This window comes from Dipodomys merriami, unplaced genomic scaffold (assembly GCF_024711535.1).
Source record: "Dipodomys merriami isolate MVZ:Mamm:240054 unplaced genomic scaffold, mDipMer1.0.p SCAF_97, whole genome shotgun sequence".
Classification (NCBI taxonomy): domain Eukaryota; kingdom Metazoa; phylum Chordata; class Mammalia; order Rodentia; family Heteromyidae; genus Dipodomys; species Dipodomys merriami.
In genome coordinates this window covers 2,743,964-2,769,694 of record NW_027206590.1, presented here as the reverse complement: position 1 = coordinate 2,769,694, position 25,731 = coordinate 2,743,964, and the positions used below count along the sequence as shown (strand labels likewise).

Sequence of the window (25,731 nt, the reverse complement as noted above, 5' to 3'; positions counted from 1 at the left end):
AGGGAGCGAGCATTTACCGAATGCCCGCTGCAGGCAGTGCTGTGGCAAGCTCTTTGCATTGTCTCATTGACGCTCCTTGGCAATTCAGCGCCATAGGTATTATTTATCCCAGCTGAAGCCAAGGGAAAACTAAAGCCCCATTACAGTGTTTTGTTGTACAAGGTCCTCAGCTTCTAAATGACAGAGGTGGGATTTGAACCCTGGCCCAATGGCTCCACTGTGCTGTGCTTGGAACCTAATACAGGTTCCTGGCCATCGCGTATGCTGTATCTTTTCCATCAAAGGCACCAGGTGTCAAGTGTCTATTCAGCAAGTTCACACACAGAAAGTCAACTGCTTCGTGGCCTAATTTTGAGAGTCGAACTGTGATTGGCATCTCTCTCAGTATCCGTTTTCATGCTCCGTTAAAGCTCAGACTTTCGTTTCATTGCTCCAGTTAAGTGACTGGTTTGGCTGGACATTGCTGCATTGATAGAGCTGAGAGTCAGGTCCCTGCCTCCTCCAGCCCACCATCTCACCCAGCAACACAACTAGAAGAAAGTCCATCTGATGGCCTGAAGACCACGTAGCACACACTGGACAGATCCCTGAGGGTCTGCTGGAACTCCAGCCTCAGTGGTGGGAGAGCACATTAAGGAAAAGCCATAGTGTTGCTATTGGGAGTGCTGCTAGCCACAAGGACACTCCCCTCTTTCTGTCTTCTCTCTCTCTTTCTCAATCTCTCACCCTCTGACCTTGCTTGCTCTGCCAAGCCTTCCTTGAGAAGATGAGGCCCAGGGCTCTTGAGTTACTCTCTGCAGTTCAGCCATTAAGTGCCAATTTTCATTTCATACAGCTCTTCTCCCTAGCTCTGGGTACCATCTTCCCTCTTTCTCTTCACCCTATCTGTAGCTTCCTTATGCCCCCAGGTTCTACCTGAGACAGAACTCCTGTCCCAGTCATTAACTCCTCTCCAAGATACTCCATGACTCTTTTAGAGTATTCATGCATGCAATCGTTCATTCAATGTTGGCGTACAATCATTGAGTACTTGTTCTGTAGGTCAAAAAGTACAGGGGACAGTGGCATAGAAGGATCAGCCAGTATGGACTCAAATCCCAGCTTGCCCACTTAAACATTTGTAACCTGAGATTGGCTGAGGTATTAGAATGTGTGTGTATTTTATTTAAAATATTCCCAGTGCATAGTAAGTGGTTGTCAGATATCAGCTTCTTGTTGTCTTGTGTCTGTATTCATTTTTCTATTGCTGTATATAACAAATTACCACAGACATACCTGATTAAGACCATGTAAATGTATGGTCTGTCTCTGGTGAGGAGTTGGTCAGTGGTCTGACCAGCTGGAAACCAGTGTGTAGGCAAAGCTGCTGTTCTCCAGTACACAACATGGTTCTCTCCCTACTCAGCAGCTGCTAGCAGAATTCCATTGGGGGGCGGTAAGAGGGGAACACTAGCTGAAGCCTCATCCTACTTCTGGATTTGGCCAGGGAACCCTGCTTCAGCTCCTAGACTTCTTTGCCTATGGCCCCATAGGTAGTTCATAGCAGAACTCTGCTTCCTTCCAGACCTGGATCTGAAGGTTCATAGGATCATGTCTAATCTCCTTCTTTAATCCGAGGTCACCTGATTACTAATTACTTTGCCCGATTACTTTAATTCTATCTACAAAAATGGTGTTGGTAATATAATAGAATCATAACAGCATCCTACTCAGAAGCTCTGTTTCAGGAGTAAGGGTGGTCTCTGGCAGGAATAGGCAGAGCAGAGGCCACCTGTCAACTGTGTTCATAGAAATGAACGTGTACCAAGTGTTCACCAAACCAGGAGGTGGCCTCCATCTTCACACAGACCACCCATGTATTCAATTCCTGGGCCCTCCATAGCAGCATATTCTGAACTTATTCCAACGGAAGCTTACCCTTTCATAGTACTGGAAGCCAGACGTTCAAAACCAGAGTATCAGTAGGTCCATCCTTTTCCCCAAAGAATTCAAGAGACAAATTCTTCCTTTCTTCCTTCTTCCTGCTTTCTGGATGCTTCCAGAAATCCTTGGCATTCCCTGTGTTACGGATGGGACCATCACTCTCTCAGTCAATGCCTGTACATGGTATTCTTCCATGTGTATCTCTCTGTTCAAATTTTCTTCTTAGAGTAGGACACCAACCATTGGCGTAGGACCCAACCTAATCCACCCTGACTTCATCTCAACTTGATTGTGTCTGCGAAGATCCTATTTCCCAACAGATCCTGAGGTTAGCACTCAAACGTAGCTTACACACTCACATAAGGACCGTATCAGCATATGCCATGTCTTCCTCCATAGCAACGGGGGTTGGAAAGCTTGACTTCCTTCCCTCCGCCCAATAGCGTCTCTCCCTATGTCCCAGGTACCACGTCTGGACGAAAGGCCACGCACCCACAAACTTCGCCAAGTGGCGGACTGCCACCACGCCTTACCAGGTTGAGTGGGAAGCTGATTTCGAGCCATATGTTGTCGTAAGACGAGACTGCCCTGAGTACGACCGGAGGTTTGTGGGCTTTGGCTGGAACAAAGTGGCTCATATCATGGAATTGGATGCCCAGGTGAGAAGAATGGACATCTACCTGGTGTGGGGCGGGAGGAAGGGAGGCTTAGATCTCAGGGCTGGAAGGGGACCTTCAGGATAAGGAAAACCAGCTAGGTCTAAGAAGGAGCAAGGAGCACTCAAAGACCAAAAGTGAGAGTGTGGCAGTCCTAACCTCAAATCACTGTTGGTCACACATCGCTGCTCTTTCTTCTTCCCTTGCAAGAAAGTTGGCTTCCCAGCCAGGACCAAATGTGAGTCTCCCGTGACAAACCATTTTACAGTCAGCCAGAAATGAAGACGCGCAAATGATGAATAGGGTTGGCACAAGCCAACTTGGACTTCGAGGTTGTACAACAGACACAAAGTATTGTTAAGACTTCCATCTAACTGACACAAAGCACACCACTATGAGGTCCCCAGGGACTCCCCTTTAAGACAGCAGTGATTTTTTTAGGCTGCATTCTCTCTTAAAGCCCTTCATTTACTCAGCTAATTCTTTATAATTGTTAGTAGTTTAAAACAGAAGTCTGCAAAAGAAACCAGGCTCTGCAAACTTCCTCTATGGAGGACCAGATAAGTGTTTGGGAATTGGTGGGGCCACTTAAACAGTGGCTCAATTCTGCCTTGGTTGCTTTATCATAGACATTGTCTGAACAAATGAGCATGACTGTGGTCCAGTACTACTGGATTTGCGCAGACAGGCCATGGTTTGTCACCACTCTGTTAAACAAACAGAAGCCAAGTTTCTCTGGATAAAGTCACCTTCTCCTCCCTCCATCCCCACTCTTTGTTAGACTGCTCTCCATGTCCCTTTTCCTGGCTCTCAAGGGTTACAATTTGTCTCAGCCATAGCCCCTCAGATTCAGGAAAAGATGAGATAGGAAACAACCATGGCCCATTATGAGAATCACCAGGAAGTCCCACTTTTCAGGAAAGCTGTTGGGGGTGACTGAGAATCACTGGTGTTGGGAGAAGGTGTTAGAACAGCGTCCACACTAAAGAGAAGAACGCATGGTCCAGCAGGCCCAAGCACTGCTGTCTGCAAATGCGAACCACAACGTCTAGTCAGGCTCAGCTTCTGCTTGAACAAAGAGAGCTGTGATATCCGCACTTCATTTTGCCAGCACTGAGAACTGGGCTTTGCTTATTTTAAACAGTAGGGCAGATTATCAGGAATAGGTTGCATATTTTCCTGTCTTACATTAGAATACAAGTCACACTTGATTTTCCCCATTCCAGTGACTGAAAGGACTAAGGGCCTACTTGACAGATACTGGAGCCCCCCATGGTTTAGGCCACAGGATGGGTCGGGTGCTTTTTCCGTCCCATCTCCATCCCCCTCCCCTTCCCCCCCCCCCCCCCCGCACTGGAGATCTGTGAGTTCTTGTGTTTTCATGGTTTTTCACTCTGCCAGGTTGAGGTGACTTACGGTGGTATGGCTTATAAGAAGGAATCTGAGAGTTTTACTCTTGAGAAGCTTCAGTCCAGCTGAATCTGTGTTTTAATTTTCTTCTTGACTTTTATTCTTGTTTTGTCTCCCCTTTTTTTAAAATATAGTTTCATTATCTTTAAGTAGTTGTTCAAAGGAGTTGCTTTTCAACAAAGCAGTTCATGGATACAATAAATCTGGTTCAATGTGTAACCCTTTCGTCCTTCTCCACCATCCCCCAGCCATTTTATCGGATATGTTGAATTTGGTAACTGTATGCTCTTGTGTACTGATCGGTGGAGGCTGGCACAAAGCTCATCAAGCCCTACCAGGGGTCACATAAACAGATGTCAGTTAGGGGCAAGAGAAATCCATGACCGGGGTCATCCAGACTGGCCGTGAGGATGTGAACTTAAGTGTATCGACAGCCTCTCGTGGGCCCTGAGCTCAGCTTGGCAGTCTCTGCAGTACTAGCTTCCCTTTCACGGTCATCTCTTGAGACAGATGTGATCATTTTTGCTTTATAGATGCAAAAACCTAGGCCCAGTTAAGTATTTTGGGCAAGGTTATGGAGACAATCATGAACATTCCCACTCCGTGTCACCTTTGTATAGTCCTGCAGTTCCTTCATCGAAAATGGCCCGCAACTGTGGTCCTAAGAGATGAAGGTAGGAAGATTGTGATCTGAGGCCAGACTGTATCTAAAAAAACAAACTAACAAATGAAAGGACTGGGGTTCCGGCTGAAGGGGCGGACCACTTACCTAACAAGTACAGGCTCTGAGTGTGATCCCCAGAAGTGTCTCGTGGGCCTTCTTCATGCATTACCCAGGTTCCCTGCAAGGCCTCACTCTGTTCTTGTCTTATCTCGCCTTGCCAGGAATATGAGTTCATCGTGCTACCCAACGCCTACATGATCCACATGCCTCATGCCCCCAGCTTTGACATCACCAAGTTCCGTTCCAACAAGCAATACCGCATCTGTCTCAAAACCCTGAAGGAAGAGTTTCAGCAGGACATGTCCCGCCGCTATGGCTTTGCTGCCCTGAAATATCTCACGGCTGAGAACAACAGCTAGCACCAAGAAGGTCACCACTAGGAAGAGACGTGCCACAGGGGAAGAGCCACTTGCTGTCTGGGGTCCATGCCTTCCAAATTGAGCAATGCTTTGTTTTGGTTTTGGTTTTAGTTTTGGTTTTTTCCTTGGTTTCTTTGGCCCCCACAAAGCTGCTCTCACTTCCAAGATCATGGACAAGGATCCAGCCAGCCTCTGTTGCATTCCCAGAGTGTGGGAAAGCAGTCCACCAACAGAGGGCACTGTAAGAATGGGACACAAAAGGGCAGGAGAGAATCAAGGGTTATCAAGGTCCGACAAAGCCACATGCCCAGGCAGGGGCTTGGCGGTGATTCTGTTGTCTTTTTAATAATGATGGTTTCATCCTAGGTGGGAAGAAAGTTTCGAGAGTGCTGGGAGTTAGTCTTCCCAGGAAATAAAAGTAAGTTTTCTCTTCCTTCAAAGGAAACTTTCTTTTCCCTGCCACATAGCTGGGTACCCAAGGGGAGGGCAAGCCAGAGGACCTGAACCAACCATCCGGAAAAGCCCCACGGAGACATCGTATGTGCAGGGACCTGGAGGTGAGGGAGATTGGTTCTTTATCACTCTTACGTTATTTTGATTTGTTTTCGTTTGGGGGATTTTGATTTTTTTTTTTTTTTTTGTCTGGGAATCCAAAATAGAAAATGTGATCCTTTAAGGCTCCCAAGGGAAAAACATGCTGCCGGTGCCAGCATCTGTCTATCAGCTCTGACCCAGCAGGAAGGCCACGCATCCCCAGCCAGTACTCCCCAGCCGCCATGGGCAGTTTCCTTCAGGATTAACACTGAGGGCCCATGACTGAGAATCCAGGGCTACAGGGTGTGTTGGGAATGGCAGACCTACCCCCTGAATACCAGTCACATTTTTTTCTATGGGCAGAGACTTGGTCATGAGGAAAGAGCGTTGAAAGGAACCATTTCAGTGCATATGGAAGGTACTACGAGCCTCTCGGGCCTTCAGAAGAACTTGGATTGTCATGGGAGCCCAATCTGGAGACTCAACACAGAGGCCTGAAGGCCACAGGGAAAGCAGGGTTGGGTTTCTCTGCGTCGTTCCCCGCTTGGCTGTGGATGGGGGAGGTGAGGACCTCAAGTCTCCCCTCGGGACCTGTCCGAGAGATGGAAAGCACCTCCCCTTGACACAGTTAGAGGAGACACTGGACTTTTTACCCATTTTCTTTACTCTTCACTATTAATGTTGTGTTTACATTGATGAGAACAAGAGTTATTGCCCTACCCTCTGCTGGGCTGTTTGTATTGAGTTGCCATGTGACCACCGAAAGCTACATTCAATAAAGGAAAGTACAGACTGTTTCTTCCCACTCACCTCCCGCTCTTTAGAAAGCTACTGAGACATATTCAGCACAGAGGGAAAAATCCAAATCCATAAACAGTGACTCCACGCCTTCCGTTCCTCTGTTCTTTCTCATCATTTGAACTTTTCTGTCCTTCTTGCCCAAGGTGAGATCTCACCAGGGAAGCCAGATGTTTTCTGATGCCAGATGTACACATTGTGGGACTCCTTGGTAAAGTGAACATTCGCCCACTGGTCATATGGCGCCCCAGAGGACTCTGATTGTGAGATCATTGCGTGTAACTGCTCAAGTGGATGTTGGATCCTGAGAGCTGGCTGGGAAATGTTCAGCAGCACTCCTGCCGTTTACCCTTCTCTGTGTACACACACACACACACACACACACACACACACACACTCACACTTCTCTTCCACAGACATGCCAAATCTGGTACATGTATTTCGAATTAATCATTACCAGATACTTAAGCCAAGTTGAAAGATCAGCTGACAGTACTGATTTCTCAATGTTGAAAATCAAATCCCAATTCTCTAAAACAAAGTTTGGATTTTTTTTGTTGTTGTTTTTTAATAGTTCCTGTCCAGCACCTTGTTTTCACTTGTTGTAGGCATAGCTAGTGACCATCTCATTTTTCATCCAAACTGGGTCAACTCTGAACCAAGTATCTGTGACTGTGGTATAGCTTGATGTACATGGAACTTGTTATAGCTAGAAGCTGACACTGTACAGCAACAGGAGAAAAATCCCCTCAGGTGCCTGACACTCTACACAGATCCCGCGTAAGGCTAAAGCTCCAATGCTGCCTGATGTCCAAGCTCCACACAGAGCTGGCCCCCAATAAAGACGGAGGTCCACAGAATCAACAGCATGTATTCCCAGAACTTAACCATGAGAGCACCCCCTCCCTGCCAGCCCTGCCATGTGTAGAGTGCACAGCCATTTGCAAAGAGGTGACTGGAGGATGGGGATTTGTTTCAGTTCCCAGAGGTGAGGCACACGTTTAACTCAGGATCAGACCGATGCTTTGTACCAAAGCCATCTTGGCTTTTAGCAGAGAGGAAGAGCAGGGTTCTTTCCTATTCCCTACCCCATAATACTCACCATGCAAGAGAATTGCCACTGTGTACAGAGCCTTTTGCATTCGTTAGTGCATTGAACCCCTGGAGCAAAACTACAAAGTCAGTATTACCATCTTATCAATGAGGAAACTGAATGTGCCCTGTGAAATTAAATAGCTTACCCAAATCCACAATCGAGACGGGGCTGAGCCATAGTATAAACCTAATCCTACCATTCTCCAAAGTCATGTAGTCTGAAGTGTTACTCCCTTCTCCCATGACAAAGAAGCAGACGCTAAACACAGGCAGACAAGAGGACTCGTGCCTTTGCATCTATCTAATAACACAATATATAGACTCTCCTGTGTATTCTAAATCTTTCTGCACTCATGGGTTTCTGAAAATCCAGGTGAAGTAGAACATAATCCCACCCAGAGAGCTGGATACAACTCTAGAGGCCCCTTACATATGTCTGCCAAGTCATTTCCTAGATTACCTGGCACAGGTAGACAAGAATTTTCAGCTCCCTCTTGAACCCCAGCTCAGCATGCTGCTTCAAAGTGATCTCTGTGAACATGTTGAGCTGATAGACAGAGAATATAGCTCAGTTGACCAATGGCTTCTTTATGTCCTACCAGGAATGACAGACCTGGCTTTGCATCTGTTCCTCAAACCTCTCCTGTCTTTAAGGCTTTGCTGTGATCACCAGGTCTTTCCATGTTAGTGGAAGATCCTCTCTCAGCCATAGCCTCTGCGTATGCTTCATAAAGATATTAAGTGCTGTGCCATTTTATTGAGCCAAGACTTCGTTGGTAATTGGTACTGATGGGTACCTCACAGTCCTATTGTAAGAAAGGTCCTATTATTCCTCTTCAGTTTATAAGACTGACTAACTGGGAAACTAAAGAATTTGCCCAGAATCAGATTATTAGTGGAGATGTCAGGATTAGAACCAAAATCTGACTGGCCTCAAAAATGCATGACTTGGTTGGATGTGATGGTTCACGCCTGAAATCCCAGCTAAATGCAAGTTATAATTAGGAGGATGGAGGCCCAAAGCCAGCCTGAGAAAAACTTATAAGACTCACGAAAAAGTCACAAAAGCAAAAGGGGCTGAGAGTGTGAATCGGGTGGTATAGCATCTGCCTAGTAAGCGTGAAGCCCTGAGTTCAAATCCCACTGTCACCAAATAAAAATCTTTCCACTAATACATGATACAGCCTTCCCATGTGATACTGCAGTCAGATTAACAGCTGGGCTTACACACTATCTTGATGTAGTTCAGGATGATTGTGCTGTGCTCATGTTTTGTTTTTTAATCCTAGGAGTCTACTTTTTTTCGGTTTAATGCCATTAGAACTTATGAAATGTCCATGTGCAACTTACAATCTGCAGTCAGGGATGGTATGGTCTTTATCTTAATTAACAGGGAAAAAAAGTTCTTTGTAAGTGAATTCTTCTTCGATATGGTGATATCTGACTGGTGACATGTGAAAGCAGGTGTGGGGACACCGCAGAAAGGTGCTTCTGATTGTGAGTAGCTCATGGGTTTGGTCGTCAGAATCTTCCAACACACTTACATCTTCTTGAAAGCCACCTTGGCTTCTGCAATGAAAGAATGCTGGTCAGTTATAGGAAAGGGCTTCCCAAAGTGTGGTACCAAGGCCATCGGATCAGTGAGGCTGAGTTGAAGTCAAGAAATGATGGGCTAGGCTCACTCTAATCTGAGCTCTTCATCAGAGTCCTGGTAAGTTCTGCTATGATGCCAAAGGCAGAAATAAGGACAGCAGAGACCTCCATAATTCCATTGCACCCTGTGTCCTGAGTTCTAGAGTCTATGGAGCATCTATTCGGCGATGAGCATCATGAATTCAAGAGTGGAGGGGGCCAGTCCTCTGTCATGGAAATATAGCAAGGAAGCAAACGGTTCTAAGTCAGGTTTCACTTTGTCACTGTCATATAAACAATGCAAGCATTTCATTTTACTCTGCAAATTTTACCCTGCAAATCCGTGTTTTCAAACATCAACAAGAATCACAAGAGCAATACGAGCAACTTTTACACACCTTTTATTGAGGCTGACCGGAGGTTAAAATTTTACCCTCTGTACTTCTGAGGATACTTGAGAGGTAATTGTAGATGCTTTGCTTCTTGAAGTCTAAATATTTTAGTCCAAATGTACCCTACATTCAAACTTTGACACTTTTCCTAATAAATATCTTTATGACAGGAACCCCCCCCCCTTTAGTCTACCCCCCCTCTAATCCACAGTGCCCCAATCTAAAGTCACATATTGCACTAATTGTCTCTAGCCTGAAGTTAAGACCAGTTCAGCTTGGGTTTCATGATAATATTTTTTCAAGAGTAGAACTGGCTTTGTTAGTTTAATGCTTTCAGTGAAAAGAAAGACAATGCATAAAGTAGACAAGTATGCATATAAAATGTCTGAGCTCATTAATACTTAATAGTATAAACTAAGTTTTGTTGCAGATAAGGATTACAGATGCCTTTGCCTGGCTATGTATGTATGCATTGTAGAGAGAGGTCTGCTACACAGGTGGCACTCGAACGCAATGCAAGCTATGCAAGTTAGAGCCTGTATTCGCCTGCTTTAGTTAAAACCAGACAATGAAAGTGATCATACTCTACTTTCATAGCTACTTTGGAAACATTCATAATGAAGCCCTTGGTTTGTTGGAATGGATACTTATTATGGAGATAAATGTGGATTTTCGTAGGTTTTCAAAGCAACAATGTAAGAATCTTTGACTTCTAAACACGGGCCCATACTAGCTCATTGATGAACATTTCAGCTTTGCATCTCCACCTTTCTCAGTGATTCTTTAATAGTTGAACTTGAGTAGCTTGATTTCTCTCCTCAAGACTATTAACATCAACATTCAGACCTACACATGGTCAGAAATACCTTCTACCATGAGGAGGGAAACTGCCTAGTCCCACTAGACAGCAAAGGGGCCTCTTACGGGCGGGCCATGTGGCCTCAAATATTGGCTTCGTTAGATAACTGTCATCAAGCTCGGCCCTGGTGACTCACAGCTGTAATTCTAGCCAGTCAAGAGGCTGAGACCTGAAGACTGGTTCAAAGCCAACCCAAGGCAGGAAAGCCTGTGAGACACTTATCTCCCAGTTAGCCAGAAAAAGCTAGAAGTATAGTACCAACCTTAAGCAAAAAATAAGCAGGAACATGTAGCTCTGAGTTTTAGCCCCAATACTGACACACTAAGACTTTTTTAAAAAGAAAGAGGAAAAAGGTCTCATCCATAGATCTGTTTTCTCAGTGGCCCATGTGGGTTGTTCCATGCCAACCTAGTCCTTCTCAGACTCCCAGATCCCAGGAACATTTACCAAGGGAGGTATTCACAGTACAATGCCTCTTCTAGTGACTAAAAGACAATTCTGAGTCCAAGACTTTAATCAACTCTTGAATTATTTGAACATAATTCATGTCTCATCCACAAGAGATAAAAAAGAGGCTTCTCTAATCCTGTCTCCTGTTCTGCTTTGGACATTCTAGTACTGTTCAGGGGTGACTTTAGCCAATCTCAGCCACCCTTTGTGAGCACTTAATTGTGTGTTGGTATGCCAGAGTTGTTGCTTCCATCACTTAGAGTAATCCTCTAAATAGAGGGGATCTTATTTTAATAGAAATGGGCACAAAAGCTCAGTGGGAATAAGTAAATGGTAGATCCATCGATCTGTTTTTCCAATTCTGAGACTGTTCTTTGTAGCCTGGTGAATAAGGATGACAAGAAATGGGGCATGGGGACAATAAGCCTAGGACAAACCAGACAGGAGTCTTTGCTAGTCTCTTATGGTGTTCCCTCCCCCATTGCAGACTAAGCCAGACCACCAGGCTCTGCCCTTAGCTTCCAGGCTCTTCCACAGGATGGCATGAACCACACCGAATAGTACAGGCAATGGTAAGTCCAGGCCTGGGAAGCAGGGGAGGGAAATCAACATGCTGAACAGCTTGTTATCAGCAATAGAAACTATGAGAGTAGGTAATACCTTCATTTTAAAGATAAGGGAACCGAGGCTCAGAGAGGTTAAATAAGAGCCCTGAAAATCAGCCTTGGTCTCAAAGACTCCCAGGCTCTTGTTTTCAATTGCTAGAAGGATTCAGGGCTTTCCCAGATGAGCACAAGATTTTAAAAACTTACTTTGTGAAAGGCTTTTAACAGAGTAAGCCTAGTCACTGAAGAATGTTTCTTGTCATTGCCCTGTACCAAGGCTTCTATAGTTTCCATGTGTGTAGGAAGTATATGAGAGTCTGATTCAACTCCTAAAGCCCCTCAGTCAACATATATAGTAACCCTGTCTGTGGTGTCTACCCTGTGTGTGGACCCTACATGACTCATTCATTCTCTTAGCAGTCAGCCTATTCCCAAAGCTTCAGGGCCCTTAACAGCTAGCATTCATCACTAGATACCATGGAAAATCCCTACTTAACCAAGTCATGGTTCATTTTTTTAAACAAAATAGTTACCAGAGGCCAGACACTGCAGGCTGGTGTTTGTAATCCTAGGTACTCAGGAGGCTCAGATCTGAGGATCTAGGTTTGAAGCCAGCCCGGGGAAGAAAAGTTCATCTACAATGAACCAGCAAAAAGCCAAAAGTGGAGCTGTTGTTCAAGTGGTAGAATACTACTAGCTTTGCGTAAACAAGCTCAGAGACAGTGCCCAGGCCTTGAGTTCAAGCCCCACTACAGAAGTTTGGCACTGTGGTAGCTGGTAATAATTCCAAAATGAGTAAGCTATCGTCTTTCCCATCGGAGAGCGCAGTGCCGTGGGAGGATGGACACAGGCATGTGTGCGTAGCACACAACATGATCAAGACAGAAAGGAGAGGTACACATTCCAGACGAGGTTGTGAAAGGCTTCATCACACATGGCACCCATGGGAGAAAAAGATGCTCTGACCTGTGATAACTTGGTAAGGAAGACTGTGTTCATGTTGCTGCAGATGCCAGGACTGTTGCATGGGAGAACAGAGATGGAGCTCAGAAGCTCGTGAGCAGCATGAAGGTCAGGGGTTAAGAGGAGATAGCACAGGGGAGAGGGGCTTGCTACCCTGACTTCGGACCTTGTGGCCAGGTTTGCTTGTTTTTAATTGGCAGTTAAACTTGTACGTACTTATATCATGTAACAATGCTTTGAGAATTTTTTGATACATAATATAAATATGTAATACAAATATATACAATGTGTATGTCTTACATAACATATTTCAGGATATATATGGAATGGTTCAATCTAATCATCTTGTCCTCACCAAGCCATTGTATTTGTGGTATCGACTCTGTGCATTTTTCAAAAATGCAGGCTGTCAGCCAGGCAAGTGGAGCTGTGTAATCCTAACGACTCAGGAGGCTGAGATCTGAGAGTCAAAGCTCAAAGCTAGACTGGGCAGAAAAGTCTATGAGCTTCTCATCCCCATTTAACCCCACAAAAGGCCAGAAGTAGAGGTGTGGCTTAAGTGGTAAAGCCCCAGCTTTGAGTGAAAAAGCTAAGGGACAATGCCTAGGCACAGAGTTCAAATCCCAGTACTGACCAAAAAAATAACTACAGAATGTGATTACTAGCTCTCTTCAGCATGCTGGACACCAGATCTCTTAAACCTAGTAGGCTATTTGCTGAAGGCAGACCAAGGACTTAAATCCCAAATGCTAGAGGAAGAGCATAGTGAAACACTTGACCAGGTATTAAGAGGGGGGATTCTCCCCAAACTGGCCTGGCAAGCTTCCTGGAAAAACAGACTAAAGACAGGGTTCAAGGAGTCTGTGTGAAATGTGTTCATGCAGAGACTTGGTCCCACCTGAAGGACAGTAAGTGGTCTCAGGAACAAGAAGACAAACCTGACTTAAGTGGCCCACTCATTACAGAGAGGCCTGGAACAAACAGCCTGTTTTCTTTTGATCTTCCTATAGGCTCATTTTCCAGTGCATGAGAACTGAGCCTTGGTCTCATGGGCTCCAAGAGCCTTTGCCTTCAGGATGAGCTGAGTTGCAGACTTTGAAGTACCCCTCTGCTTTGAACAAACCTCTCTGAGTCCCGTTTCCATGTCTCTAGTATAGAGCAGTGGATACAAACAGTCTGCTTCAGTTTGTGTCCATAGGATAATTATGTGGGGAAGGGCTTGACACAGTGCATGTTCTATCTCCACCACGTTAGTGGTTTCAGCAGTGAGTTAAGTTCAGTAGCAATCTGAGATATACACACTATTATGAGACGCCATTTTCAGAGGGGAAATTGAGGCACAGAGAGTTTAAAAGTAATTTATCTAAGGTCACATAGTTAGCAGTAAAGCCAGGATTTCAGCCCAGGCATGTTGGCCCCAGAATCCACTATTTTTTTCTGCATTGGGGTTTGAACTCAAGGCCTTACACTTTCTAGGTAATCTGCAACTGCCTAGCCAAAAAAAAGGCTATAAAAATAAATAGAAAAATCTAGAATTTATACAGAAATTAGAAAACAGCCCTGAATAAGTGAAGAAATCCTGAGCTATATAAAAACAATTCTGGAAATATCATAATATCTGACTTCAAACCGTGCTGCAAAGCTACAGTGATAAAAAAAAAAAAAAGAAAGAAACATGGTCCTAACACAAAAACAGACTAATATAGATCAATGGAATGCAATAGAAGACCTCAAAACAAACACACAGCTACAGTCCTCTGATTCTGACAAGGGTGCCAAATATACAGATTGGAATAAAGATAATCTTTAAGATATGGTGCCCAGAGAGCTAGATACCCACATATAGAAAACTAAAGCTTGATCCTATCTCTCAAACTTTATAACTATCAACTCAAAATGAATCAAAGACCTTAATGTAAGGCTTAAAACTTTGAAACTACCGGAGGAAAACATAGGGTGAGTACATGCTTCAAGATATATATATATATATATATATATATACGTAGGCTACAACTTTCTGACAGGGAGAACATGCTTGTAGAAGAAACTCAGAAGTACTTTTAGAAAGTAACCTGATCACAAGAGTCCCATCCTTGAAGGCATATGTGTGCAAGCTCTGTTAGGTCTCCAACCACTTAAAGGGAGGATGCTTCCACATGGCCCAAGTCCATCTCCCTACTGAGAGTGAATGGGAGAGAAATGTTCATTCAAGAGCTAGCACCCAGAGAAGGTGGAATCTACTGTTCCCCCCCCAAATGACCATCTTAGGGAACTCAGGTGTACCATGATACTTACATAGTGAGGGACAGGAAGTAGGGGGGCAGGAGCCACTGTGCAAGGCAGGGTTTTTGTCATCCAGTGTGTGTGTCTGTTCTAGCCTGAATGTGGCAGCCATTGATCCGTTCTGTTCCTCCTGGGGCCAGTTCCTGTAATTCTCTGGACAAACATGTTACTTTGCTTGCAAGTTCAACATCAAATGCAATTTATACAATCTGAACGATTGGTGCATGGGACTACAGAGTAGAAAGAGATACTCTGCAGTGTGTTGTGATCTGAGGGTTGCTGTAAATCTAACGTGAGCAGGTTCACCAGTTAAATTCTTAATAATGTCGGCACAGCTTCTCTTTAGAATTCAGAATGCCAATGGAAAGGCGCAGGGCAACCCTGCAGGGAGCAACTCCACAAGGCCAGCCACCGTCACAAAGCCACCTAGGGTTTCTGCCTTAGGTTTGCACGATATTAAAAAAAAAAAAAGAAAGAAAAGAAAAGTTCTGTTTTCTCTCATGGTCTTTGCAAAGATGAAAGGAGTTGGCATGAATGTGCGTTCTAAACTTTAAGCACCCCATCAGGAGACAGCACTGGCTTGCTGAAGAACGCTTTCTTCACCCATTTTCCCTCCTTTTCAGTGGGAAGAGAGAGCCAAGAGTGCATCATTAGAAACATTTCTGAAATAGATCCCTCCGGGCCTTTGTTGAGCAGCTGAGGGATCCGTAGCGTCCCAGCCAGCCTGCGACTGGGGCTGTGCGGATGGCTTCTTTACTGTGGTGAGGCAGAGACATCAAAAAGGTGAATTTGCAAACTCCTGAGGGCAGCGTTGTCCTGAGATTCCAATACTCAGCTTGCCTTGTCACACCTCACCAACTGACAGAAACTCGCTTCTAGAATTCACCCCACCAGAGGCTAAAGTAAACTGCAGGATGTTTGTGTTGATGGGAGTCCCCAGCTTTCTTTCTTTGTTTTATTGATGTCTTAATTGTCATCCATTTTTTCCATACCTTTTCATTACAGAACCAAGATTTTTTTACACACCTACCTTTGAAGAGCCACTTTGAAAGTAGATTTAAAACTTGGGGCACAGAAAAACAGCCCAAGTGCTTTGACCAGAGTCAGGTGAATTTTTTTAAAAAGAGGAATAAAAACATTCAAAAAAGACAGAAGTGGCTCAAAGTGGTAGAGAGAGCCAGCCTTGAGTGAAAATGCTCAGGGACAGCACACAGGCCCTGAGTTCAAGCCCCATGACTGACAAAAATGTTTTCTAAGTAATGATACAGTTATGTAATAAGATCTGACAGTGATCCATTGGAAGCTATTTTCTTTTACTACTACTTTGCCTAGCACATAGTAAATGCTCAGCAAAATGATAAACTAGAATCTCAGGTTTAAAAAAAAATCCTCCTACTAAATCTAGGATAGACTACTTCCAACTTAGCTGTTTCACCTTTGATCCTCACCAGGAAAGCATGACATTAAAAATATACATATTTATCTTCCATAACTGCAGCTTACATCACACACACACACACACACACACACACACACACACACACACACACACACACACACACACACACACACACACACACACACACTCACATCGGGCCCATAATTCCCTTTTTACCCAACTTATGGTTTTCTTGGCTTCCACTCACAGATTATTCCTTAAATGTGCCTTGAGAAAGGGAGGAAGGGAAGGTCGTTGAGTCTGGGCTCTGAGGCCAACCATTGGAAGCAAAGAGTAGAAGAAGGATGGGGCGGAGAGGCCTGGGGCAGGAGTGGGCAGGAGGTGAGGATTTAGGGAGTGGAGAGGAAGATACATGGCACACAGAAAAGGAAAGATGGGGGTCAATCGCAGTCGTCTACCGTATGTGTGTTTTTAATCCTTCCTGTAGTTCTATCCCTTTATTCTTTATATCTCTCATGTGTGTTTTCTTATTCACTTCACACGGCTTGGATGTAAAGCTGCGTGCACATTTTTATCCAGAGCTTGCAAATGAGGACCTTAATACTTATAGTGAACCGACCAGACTATGCAGAATAGGCAGACCCACCCAGCGCCTGAACACAAAGGACACCTCCAGGCTTGCTCTTCAGGACACCGTGATGAGCCCTCTGTGACAGACAGGGAGGAGGCAACTCCAGTGAACGCTCAGTCTAAGTGGCTCATCAATGTGCTCTCTCAGAGCCTGGCAGAGCCTGCAGAGAGCTCCTGAAGGGGAAAATAAAAGGCTCTGGTTAGCTGGAGTTTGACAAATACAGGAAGCAAAGGTTGAGAAGCTTTCAGTAAATCATCCACAGATTTTCTTTGCGATTCCTGGGTGACTGAGCAGTAGCCCTGGCTGAGGAAACAGACAGCTAGCTACTAAGGACGCTGGTTTTGGAAGGGAAGGCTGGAACCAGTGTGGAAGCATCTTCGTGACTGAAGTCCGAGTTCAGTGTGTGAGCTGGGTGCTCTCACTTCATCGTCAGTCTCCCCTGTTGACCCTCACCACGAGGGATGGACCAGAACAGGTCAGAAAGGGAGGTAAAAGCAGTTGGTAAGGAACCCAGTAAGGCTGCCGACTCCGATCGGCCAACCTGTGCAGTCCCCAGCTTTCCACTCACCCATGCCAGGGAGAACAAAGGGACCGCAGGAAGGATTTCTCAGATGAGAATGCAAGAGGAGAGTCTGAGGAAGACACTTAGAAAGTCTCCCTATCTAGCCCAGGCTAGCCTCAAACTACTGTTTCTCCCATCTCCGCCTCCAGAGATTGGGATTCTACGCAGGTACCACCATTCCTGGCCTCCTTGGGCTTTTCAGCATCAGAGAAATCTCTAGCTGTGTTGTGTCAGAGCTTAATGAAGGATGTATGGAGAAGGGAGTAGGGGACTGGTTAATTGCATATGAAAGGCCAATTGTGGAGCACTCTAGGGGGACAGCCTGTCCAGGAGTGGCCAGGCTCTACATGTTAGAACATCAGAAACACCTAGAGAAAGTACAAGAGCCACACCCAGTGAGGCAAGCGAGCTGCATCACAGGAACTTCCGGTGGTAGTCCAGGGCCTTCTCTAGGTTCTGGAACCAGAGCACAGAACTTATTAACACTACCAGAGACTTCTCAGTTGCCTTGCCATTATTTAGAGATACCATCGTGGGCATTTATTTTCTGCATCCTGGTAACAAGTCATTGCATATCAAATGACCCAAGAGGATAATGAAGGGAAATTAAATTAGCTTAATCAGATGAAGCTCTGTTCTTCTGAATCAGGAATGTCAACACATTGCATGCTAATATGAAGACGCACGTGCAGAGTATGTGGACATGTGTGTACACACTCCAGATCACGTGAACACATCAGGCCAAGGGCGCTGTGGCAAGGGAGTGAAGGAACTTTTTCCCAAATTCTTGTTTGTTTTTTGCCCTTAGTTGTCCTGTAGATAAATGCAGCTACTCTGTCACTTCTCTTTAACATAATGTGTCTGTGTAATTGAAGGCAAAAAATAGACAGGAATAAATGTCTTGATCAGTGTGACTCTTTCTACCAAGATGCATTGTACTCATACAAATTGACATGTTGAACTTTGACAACCTTTTGTACAACTACTTAACGATTTCCTTTAGTGTCATTGGTAACTCACACCCACAATCCCAACTACTGAGGAAGCAGATGTGGAGATTATGGTTTGAAGCCTACCCAGGCAGGAAAGTCCATGAGACTTATCTCCACTTAACCAGCAAAAAGCCAGATGTGGAACTGTGGCTCAAGTAGTAGACCAAAGGGTCAGAGCTGAGGGACAGCCCTGAATACAAGGCTCAAAAATAAAACGTCTTACTAAGGTCTATGTGTGCTGCAAGATCAGGCCTCTCTTCCCACTCAACCTCCTCACATACCAGCCTCTACCCATCTGCAACGCCCTTTGCTCCTCCTCCACTCAACTACTTCGCAGTCATTCCTCAACATCTCCTCCTGAAGAAGGCCTGTGTTCATCCACCTGAGCACCTCAAAGCCCCTCCCTGTATGGTCACAGAACCTTGTAAGTGTCCCTCAGAATGGCCGTTCCTGAGGAATTTCCCCCTCACTTCTGTAATAACTTGTTCACTGGCAATGCTCTCCTCATGCTACAGGCTCTGGAAATAGATGAAAACTGGAACTACCTGGCACCTTAGGCAGAGACCCATCTCTGGCTTCTAACCATTTGGGTTGAGTCCTCATTCCAAAGAAAACAAACAGAAGTAGTGGTGAGAAGGCAGAAAAGGAGTCATTCATTCAGCATAGCCATGCTGTACTGGGAAGAGGGAAAGGAAATATCTCAGCCCATCTTCAGGGTACTGACATGAGTTTTAGGTTGAAATAGAGCTAGGATTGGTACAGGGAGAGAGGATCGGCATAATGAAGCAGTGTGAATCAAAAAGGCATGTTCTAGATGATGACTATCTCAGGATGACTCAAGATGGTTGGCCTGAAAATCTTACTTGCAAAATCCTTATCTTAGTTTTGGTCCAGGGTAAGTGCCGGGGTCCTCTCCTCTCCTTTCTTGTATATGGCAGGCTGAATCAGTAGGATAGAGATGGGAGGCAGGGATGTGGGATCTATGAAGATCATGGCGATACTACCAATGTACACAGAGCTTAATTCTGTGCACAAGCCTCTTACCAGACAGTTTAGGGAGATAGACAGAGGAGAGGGAATTACCTTGATTTTATGAGTGAGAAGAGTGGAGTTCAGCCACTATGGTTTGCCCAGGCTCAGAGAGTGGATTAGGTGGTTAAGTCTGGTTTCCGAGTTCCATACTCCCAGTGCTTGCTTTTCCTTGTGTTTTTGCCAGCTGCTTCTCTCCAGCATTTGGCTTCTGTTCACGTTAAGAATCAATCAGTTTAAAACAGTTGGATCTGTACATGGTTTAAATAACAAAGAGGCCCCATAGGTGTTACTCAAAACCAGCCTAAGAATCTTTTCTATCCTTCTCCAGATGTGTAAAAGCACATTTGAAAGACAGAAGGAGCACACAGCTCTAGGTGGACTCATTCTCCTGGAAAAATTATAGCCCAGCCGATAAATGCTTGGCTTGCTTTGTTGACAGCTCCCTGCTTGGCTGGTAGGGGAAGCAGCAAGCGCTACCATTCTGGACTTGATAGAGATCAATAAAGAACAACCGGCTGGCTGGCTGGGAAAAGGACGAGGGAGTGAAAGAAAGTGGTCATGGGGGAATCAACAGAAGGCAAAGGAAGGAAGCCCTGGGCTCCGCACTTTGAGAATGCAGACAGAACTCCACAGAAAAGCAAAACACTTCAAGTGGGATGTCAGGAGCCACAAAAGGAACTTTGACAATATGATTTAAAACTTTACTAGACAGAGATAAGAGTGACTTTAAGAAATTGATGTCTCTGCACAGGTAAAGTCTTGTGTATTAAGTACAATCTTGTTGGATGCAGATAACCAAATTCACTGTGAGTGAACTTCAGCAGATCACACAATGAGGAACATATTAAAAGGATTCTGGGATACATCACAAAACCCAAGGGCAGTTAAGAAGGTATAGTGATTGTAAATCTCAAGCAACAAATTGAAATGTATAAGAAATATTATGTTGTTTTTTTTTAAAAATAGCATATATTATGGTTTTTATTCTTTCATTTTGCTAGGCTGGAGGGGCACAAAAGTCTTGGCTATTTTGTTGATATCCTTGACCATTCAAGGGGAAAGAAAAGAATACAAGAAGCCTTTGTAGACCTGTGTCTGGAGTGCCCAAACTTTCCATCCAGTGTTCTGTTTTCCCACTGTCCTGGTCTCTGCTATTTTCTTGTTGAATCAGAAACATGGTTTGCATACAAAAGCTAAAAACAAAATAGCAGTGTCTTTACTGAAATAGAACCCTTATTTCCCACTTTGAAAAGGGAGAGAGAGACAGACAGAGAGAGCGAGAGAGACAGAGAGGAGAGAGACAGACAGACAGACAGAAAATCTGCAAAGGTAGATGTTGCAAAGCTACCACAGTGGCTGTGTGATCATCGCACACCATCTCCCTTTATATCCCTGCCCCTCCCACACATCAGTCCCAGAAGACTGCCCCCAGGTACAAGATGAACCAGGGTTCTAGAACTGTAGACAGAGAAAGAAAAAAGAAGAGTATCAGTAACCCTAACATGTACTATGTAGCAAGGACTAAATACTCTACTAATATTTCATTATTTCTTCTCACAACCCAGTGAAGCAAGGATATGATTATCCCTCATTCTTCCTTGTAACATGGAGAGTCAAGAGAATACCAAAGGTCTAGCTTCCACTCTGTAATGGCAGCAGGTAACACTTTCCAGGATCTGGAAGAGTACCCTGAACATCCTATCAGGACCTGGAAGCCAGCAGGTGCTCATCTCCATGGTTCGCTGTCTCTGTTTCACTGGACAACTCTGTCCCAAACTCATTTTGTACATTCCAATTATGCTACCAGGTAATGGTCTCTGAGCTCATAATCTATCAATTAAAAAATAACTCATCCACACTAAAATACGGATTCATTCTCAGTTCCAAGCCTGTGGGAAAGTCTGGTTCTCTGTGTCCAACTCTTGTTCAATTAATGCAATTAAAGAGCATGATAATGTAGCACAAACTCTAAATTGCTGAAAGACTCTCAGAGAAAGACCATGACTTCCAAAAGTGTCTCCTAGGCTCTGTTCTTTACATACAGACATATGACTAAAATACAGGAAAATCATTGCAAAAGAAATAAAGATGAAAGGAAGGAATGAAGGGAGGGAGGGAGGATAAACAAGTAAGCCCAAAGGAATATTAAAGATCCATGTAATCAAGCAAATATTACAGTGTTAAAACATGGAAAAACAAAGTACATGACTTGGTTCTTACTTTTCTTCATTGCCAAGGGGGATAACGTCTAACTATAATTGGCAGAAAAGCAATCTTTAAGAGGATATTTCTCCAAAGATAAAAGATAACAATATGAGAATATTTAATATGCTTAAACTGAAATTCTGTGCCTGGAACAAGAATAATTATATCTCAGAGAATAGAGTGCATTAATAAAATGGATGACTGTTGATGGGGTCACCACCACTACTCATTAAGCAATGATGGAGGAGGAGGGTTAGGCTAGAAGTTGGGTGGGGGTAATATTCATCTGTTTTACCAACAAGATAAAAAAGATTTTTCAGGAAATACATGCTAATGAGTGTGAAATTAGAGCAAGAAAATCAAATGGAAGAAAGTAACATTAAGAGGATGGGTTATAGTATTTATCACTTAAAAAGATAATTATAAGGAATTCGCCAAGGTTTATTGGATTTATTATTGTTTTCATTCATCCAAACACTTATTGAATATGTAATATACGGTTGACACATGGGTCATAAAAAAGGTATAAAGCATCTTTACCATCCGTCTAGTAGCATTTACAAAGGAACTTAGCCTCAGCCTCACTTTATTTTCTTACATTGTTGCTTGTTGGTTAGAACGTGAAGGCAACATATATACATATCTTCTTGATCCATATCATATCATATATAGATATATATATCTTTTCTTGAGATATAAATACATACACACATATATATCTTCTTGATCCATTTATCTACTGAGGGGCATTTGGGTCAGTTCCATAGCTTAGCTATGGTGAATAATGCTGTGATAAACATGGTTGTGCTGGTAGCTTTAGTATGACCTTGGTTGTGATTATTTGGATAAATGCCCAAAAGTGGGGTTTCTGAGTTAGGGAAGGGGAACAACAGAATGGTGAGACAAATGACGAGGCAGGGAACCAAGGCAACAGCAATACACACAAGACAATATGATCTGTACAGCTTGTGGGGGGGATTAGAGGAAGGGAAAGTTACTCCTTCCTTAAGGGAAGGAGTAACAAGTTTGACAAGAAATGTACTCATTACTTACATATGTAACAGTAATGCCTCTACATCACTTGACAATGAAAAAAAAACTGTAGGTTGTTAAATGTAATGTTAATTCAGAAAAGGCAGATTTATCTTTGGAGATTTCTTTCCCTGTTTCATTAGCTGTAAACACAACATAAGCAAAGTGTATACCTTTCAACTAATCTTTCAGCTTGAGGGATGAATGTGTCTTTGGTTGAAGGTGTGTCTGGAAAAATGTTTTCCCACTGTCTGTGACAGCATTTGGGTGGGATTTTTCAAACATCAGTTTCTCCCACTAACAGTAGAAGAAAACAGTCCATCATACTGATTGAAGAATGTCTTCACAGATTGTCTTTTAAAGAAATCTAAGTATTTTCCTCCTGAACATTAAAAATAACTGCTTTAGTGCTGAAATGATAGGTCCAATTTATTCAGGATACTAACTACAGTTTTTAAACAGAGCAATTCATTCTAAGTAATTGGAGTAATCAAGTTACAAAGAAATGTTTTCATTTTATCCTTAACTTCTAAAAAGAGAGCATTTTAGATTTTATGAATCAATGCTAGCATCAAATAAGTAGAGCTTTCTGTTCACCAGCCATCTTAAAATATGCCCAGTACCAAGGGGTGCATACATTGGCTCTGATTTAATCAGAGTAAAAATTTCCAGCTCTTTTTGTTTGTCTTCACACTTGGATTAAGATGGTTAGGCATATTGTTGGCTACTGATTATTCTTTGTGAGTGAAACAGTAAAAAAAGTTCTTCACATATTATTGCTACAAGCCCCAGTACATTCTGTGTGGTCTTCCTCACCAAACCATTTAATTTAAAGTCAAGAAAACATTTGTTATGACCTAGGCTTTGCTTCAGTGATTCTATGTTATTGAATACTTCTGTCAGTTATGCAATACACTTACTTTACTTTGGCTTTGCCTCAAACTACCTGTCTGTCCGTTATGAAGCATATATAAAGCAAAATGTGCACTAGAAATTCACACAGTAATTCCACTACATATTTGTATCACACATAGAACATAATTAATAATCAAATGTGTTGCTTCATTAAGGAACTTGTGCATTTTTGTTCACTTTTTGGCTGGTTTTATGATTTTTTAAGAGATGGTGCAGTTTGCATACATTTTGAATAATGCCTTTGTAGTTTTGGATTTTTCTCTACAGTTGGGTATAAAATTTACACAGGAAGCCTGACTTTGCTTAGCAAAAAGGGGGGAAACTTCCAAAGAGATTGCTATTTTGTTTGAAGTTGGTACATTTCCATGGCATTTCCAGTTTCCCAAAGCTTTAAGCCTGACAGTTCCCCGGGCACCAGAAGCAAATGGATTGTACTTTAAATAAAATATATTTTCAAATACTTGTCACTGTCTTGATATTTATATTTTTCATTTTCTTGGCTGAAGATTTGCTTTTCATTCTGTACTGTATGGGGACCTTTCCACAATTTATATTTATAATACCATTATTGTTTTCATTACTTTATGTTCCAGAGAACTACTTTGAAGCAGTGATACATTGCAAAAGATTGGATCATAATGGAATACAATATGGTAACATTCAAAATAAAAAATGTAATCACGGGAAACAATTTCATTAATTATGTAGATAGTGAAAACCATGATATAATGGCTTTGTGATATGCTGAAACTTCTAAGAATGTAATGGTTTCTAGAAATGATGAGATTAATATCTAAAGTGGTCCACAATTGTGGTTAGTTTTGAGCATGTGGACAAAAATGATTTCCTCTTCTCTATTTGTGGCACTGTCAAAGTACCTCTAAGCAATTGGATATTTGGGGTGTGAAGGATGCTCTTAGAACACCAAAATTATATAAGAAAGCTCTGGGAAGTTGAAAGCCAAACTCGCATTTAGAGGGTACAATCTCCCTACCAGTAGAATGAGACCATATCAGCCAGCCAGCACACTGCTGTCCTGGTCTAAGAAACCTACTTGGGAAAATGCATTAAGAATAGAAGATTGGCAGGTGCATATGACTTGAATGTGGATAAGGGGTATTTTTAACAAGTCCTAGGAGCAGAATGTGTCACCTGTCTCCACCACAGGTATATAACTGCCAGGAAGTTCTCAGTGAGTCAAGATTCCCACCAGTTAAATAGAGTGACAGACAGTCTACTTACTATTCATTTTTATTTAAAAATTATTTGTAGTTGACAAGTTGTCCACATTTCTATGGTCCAATGTGATGTTACAACTTTATAATGTAGAATGATTAGTCAGACTAATTAACAAATCCATTTCTTCACATATCATCATCTTCTTTGTGATAAAAGTATTTTAAATTTATTTTTCTAGCAATTTTGAAATATACACAGTGTTATTATTAAGTCACCTTTTGTGCCTCAGAGCACTACAGTGTATACTATCATCACCATTAAATTTGGTACCCCTGACCAGCCTCTTCCTGATTCCCTCCACCCACTCCACACATGGATAGAGCCTTCATTCTGTTCTCTAGTTCCATGAGTTTAACTTGTGAATCTCCCCAAACAAGAGAAGCCATGTGGCATTTGTTTCTGTACCTCTCTCACTTCACTTAGCCCACTGTCCTCTAGGTTCATCCATATCATCACCTGGAACAGACCAAGCTTCCACTCCATCTCCCACCTTGTTGGGACAGAAGTCAAGTTGACTTTGAAGTCACAACCCTCCTGCCTCCGATTTCCAGGTACTGGGGTTACAGGTGTGGAATTTACCCCCTTTTAGGGCAGAATGGTATTCCACTGTGCTTATATATATCTTTTATTTACCCTTCATTTAAAAATATTGACAGAAAACTGTGCTAAAAAAAAAAGTGCTAGAAATTCAACAGCCAGGAGACAAGCCATGAACTTGGAGAGGGGTTGAACACTGATAATCAGAGGAGACGATATACCATCAAAACAAGAGGTAGGATTGGGTACAGATTAACTGGAGGTTCTTTGGGTAACAAGATGGGTATTACATGGGGTTCAGGAACAGTTTGAGCAGGAGACAGTGGTCCCTGGACCTAGAGTGAGTGAATAATGGATGGGGAAGAATGCTCTATGTGGACAGCTACTCCATTGATGTATATGGATCTATAAGTTCAGTGCAATACCAACCAAAACTTCACCTACCAGCTTATTCTAAAACATACATGGAAATGGAAGACATTTTGGAGAGCAGAACCGATGTTA

The 25,731-nt window shown here is 43.2% G+C and overlaps 1 protein-coding gene across 8 annotated transcripts in view; it reads left to right on the top strand.

The window, feature by feature from the left end:
- The window catches only part of Large1 (LARGE xylosyl- and glucuronyltransferase 1), a 461,800-nt gene extending 455,397 nt beyond the window's left edge, over positions 1–6,403 (top strand). For all 8 annotated transcript variants that reach the window (XM_070014410.1, XM_070014413.1, XM_070014406.1 and 5 more), the window contains 2 exons: positions 2,387–2,582; positions 4,875–6,403. In XM_070014410.1, the coding sequence (XP_069870511.1) occupies positions 2,387–2,582; positions 4,875–5,072 (394 nt within the window). In that variant the 3' untranslated portion in view covers positions 5,073–6,403. The remainder of the gene's footprint in view (positions 1–2,386; positions 2,583–4,874) is intronic.
- Positions 6,404–25,731: the final 19,328 nt, after the last annotated feature.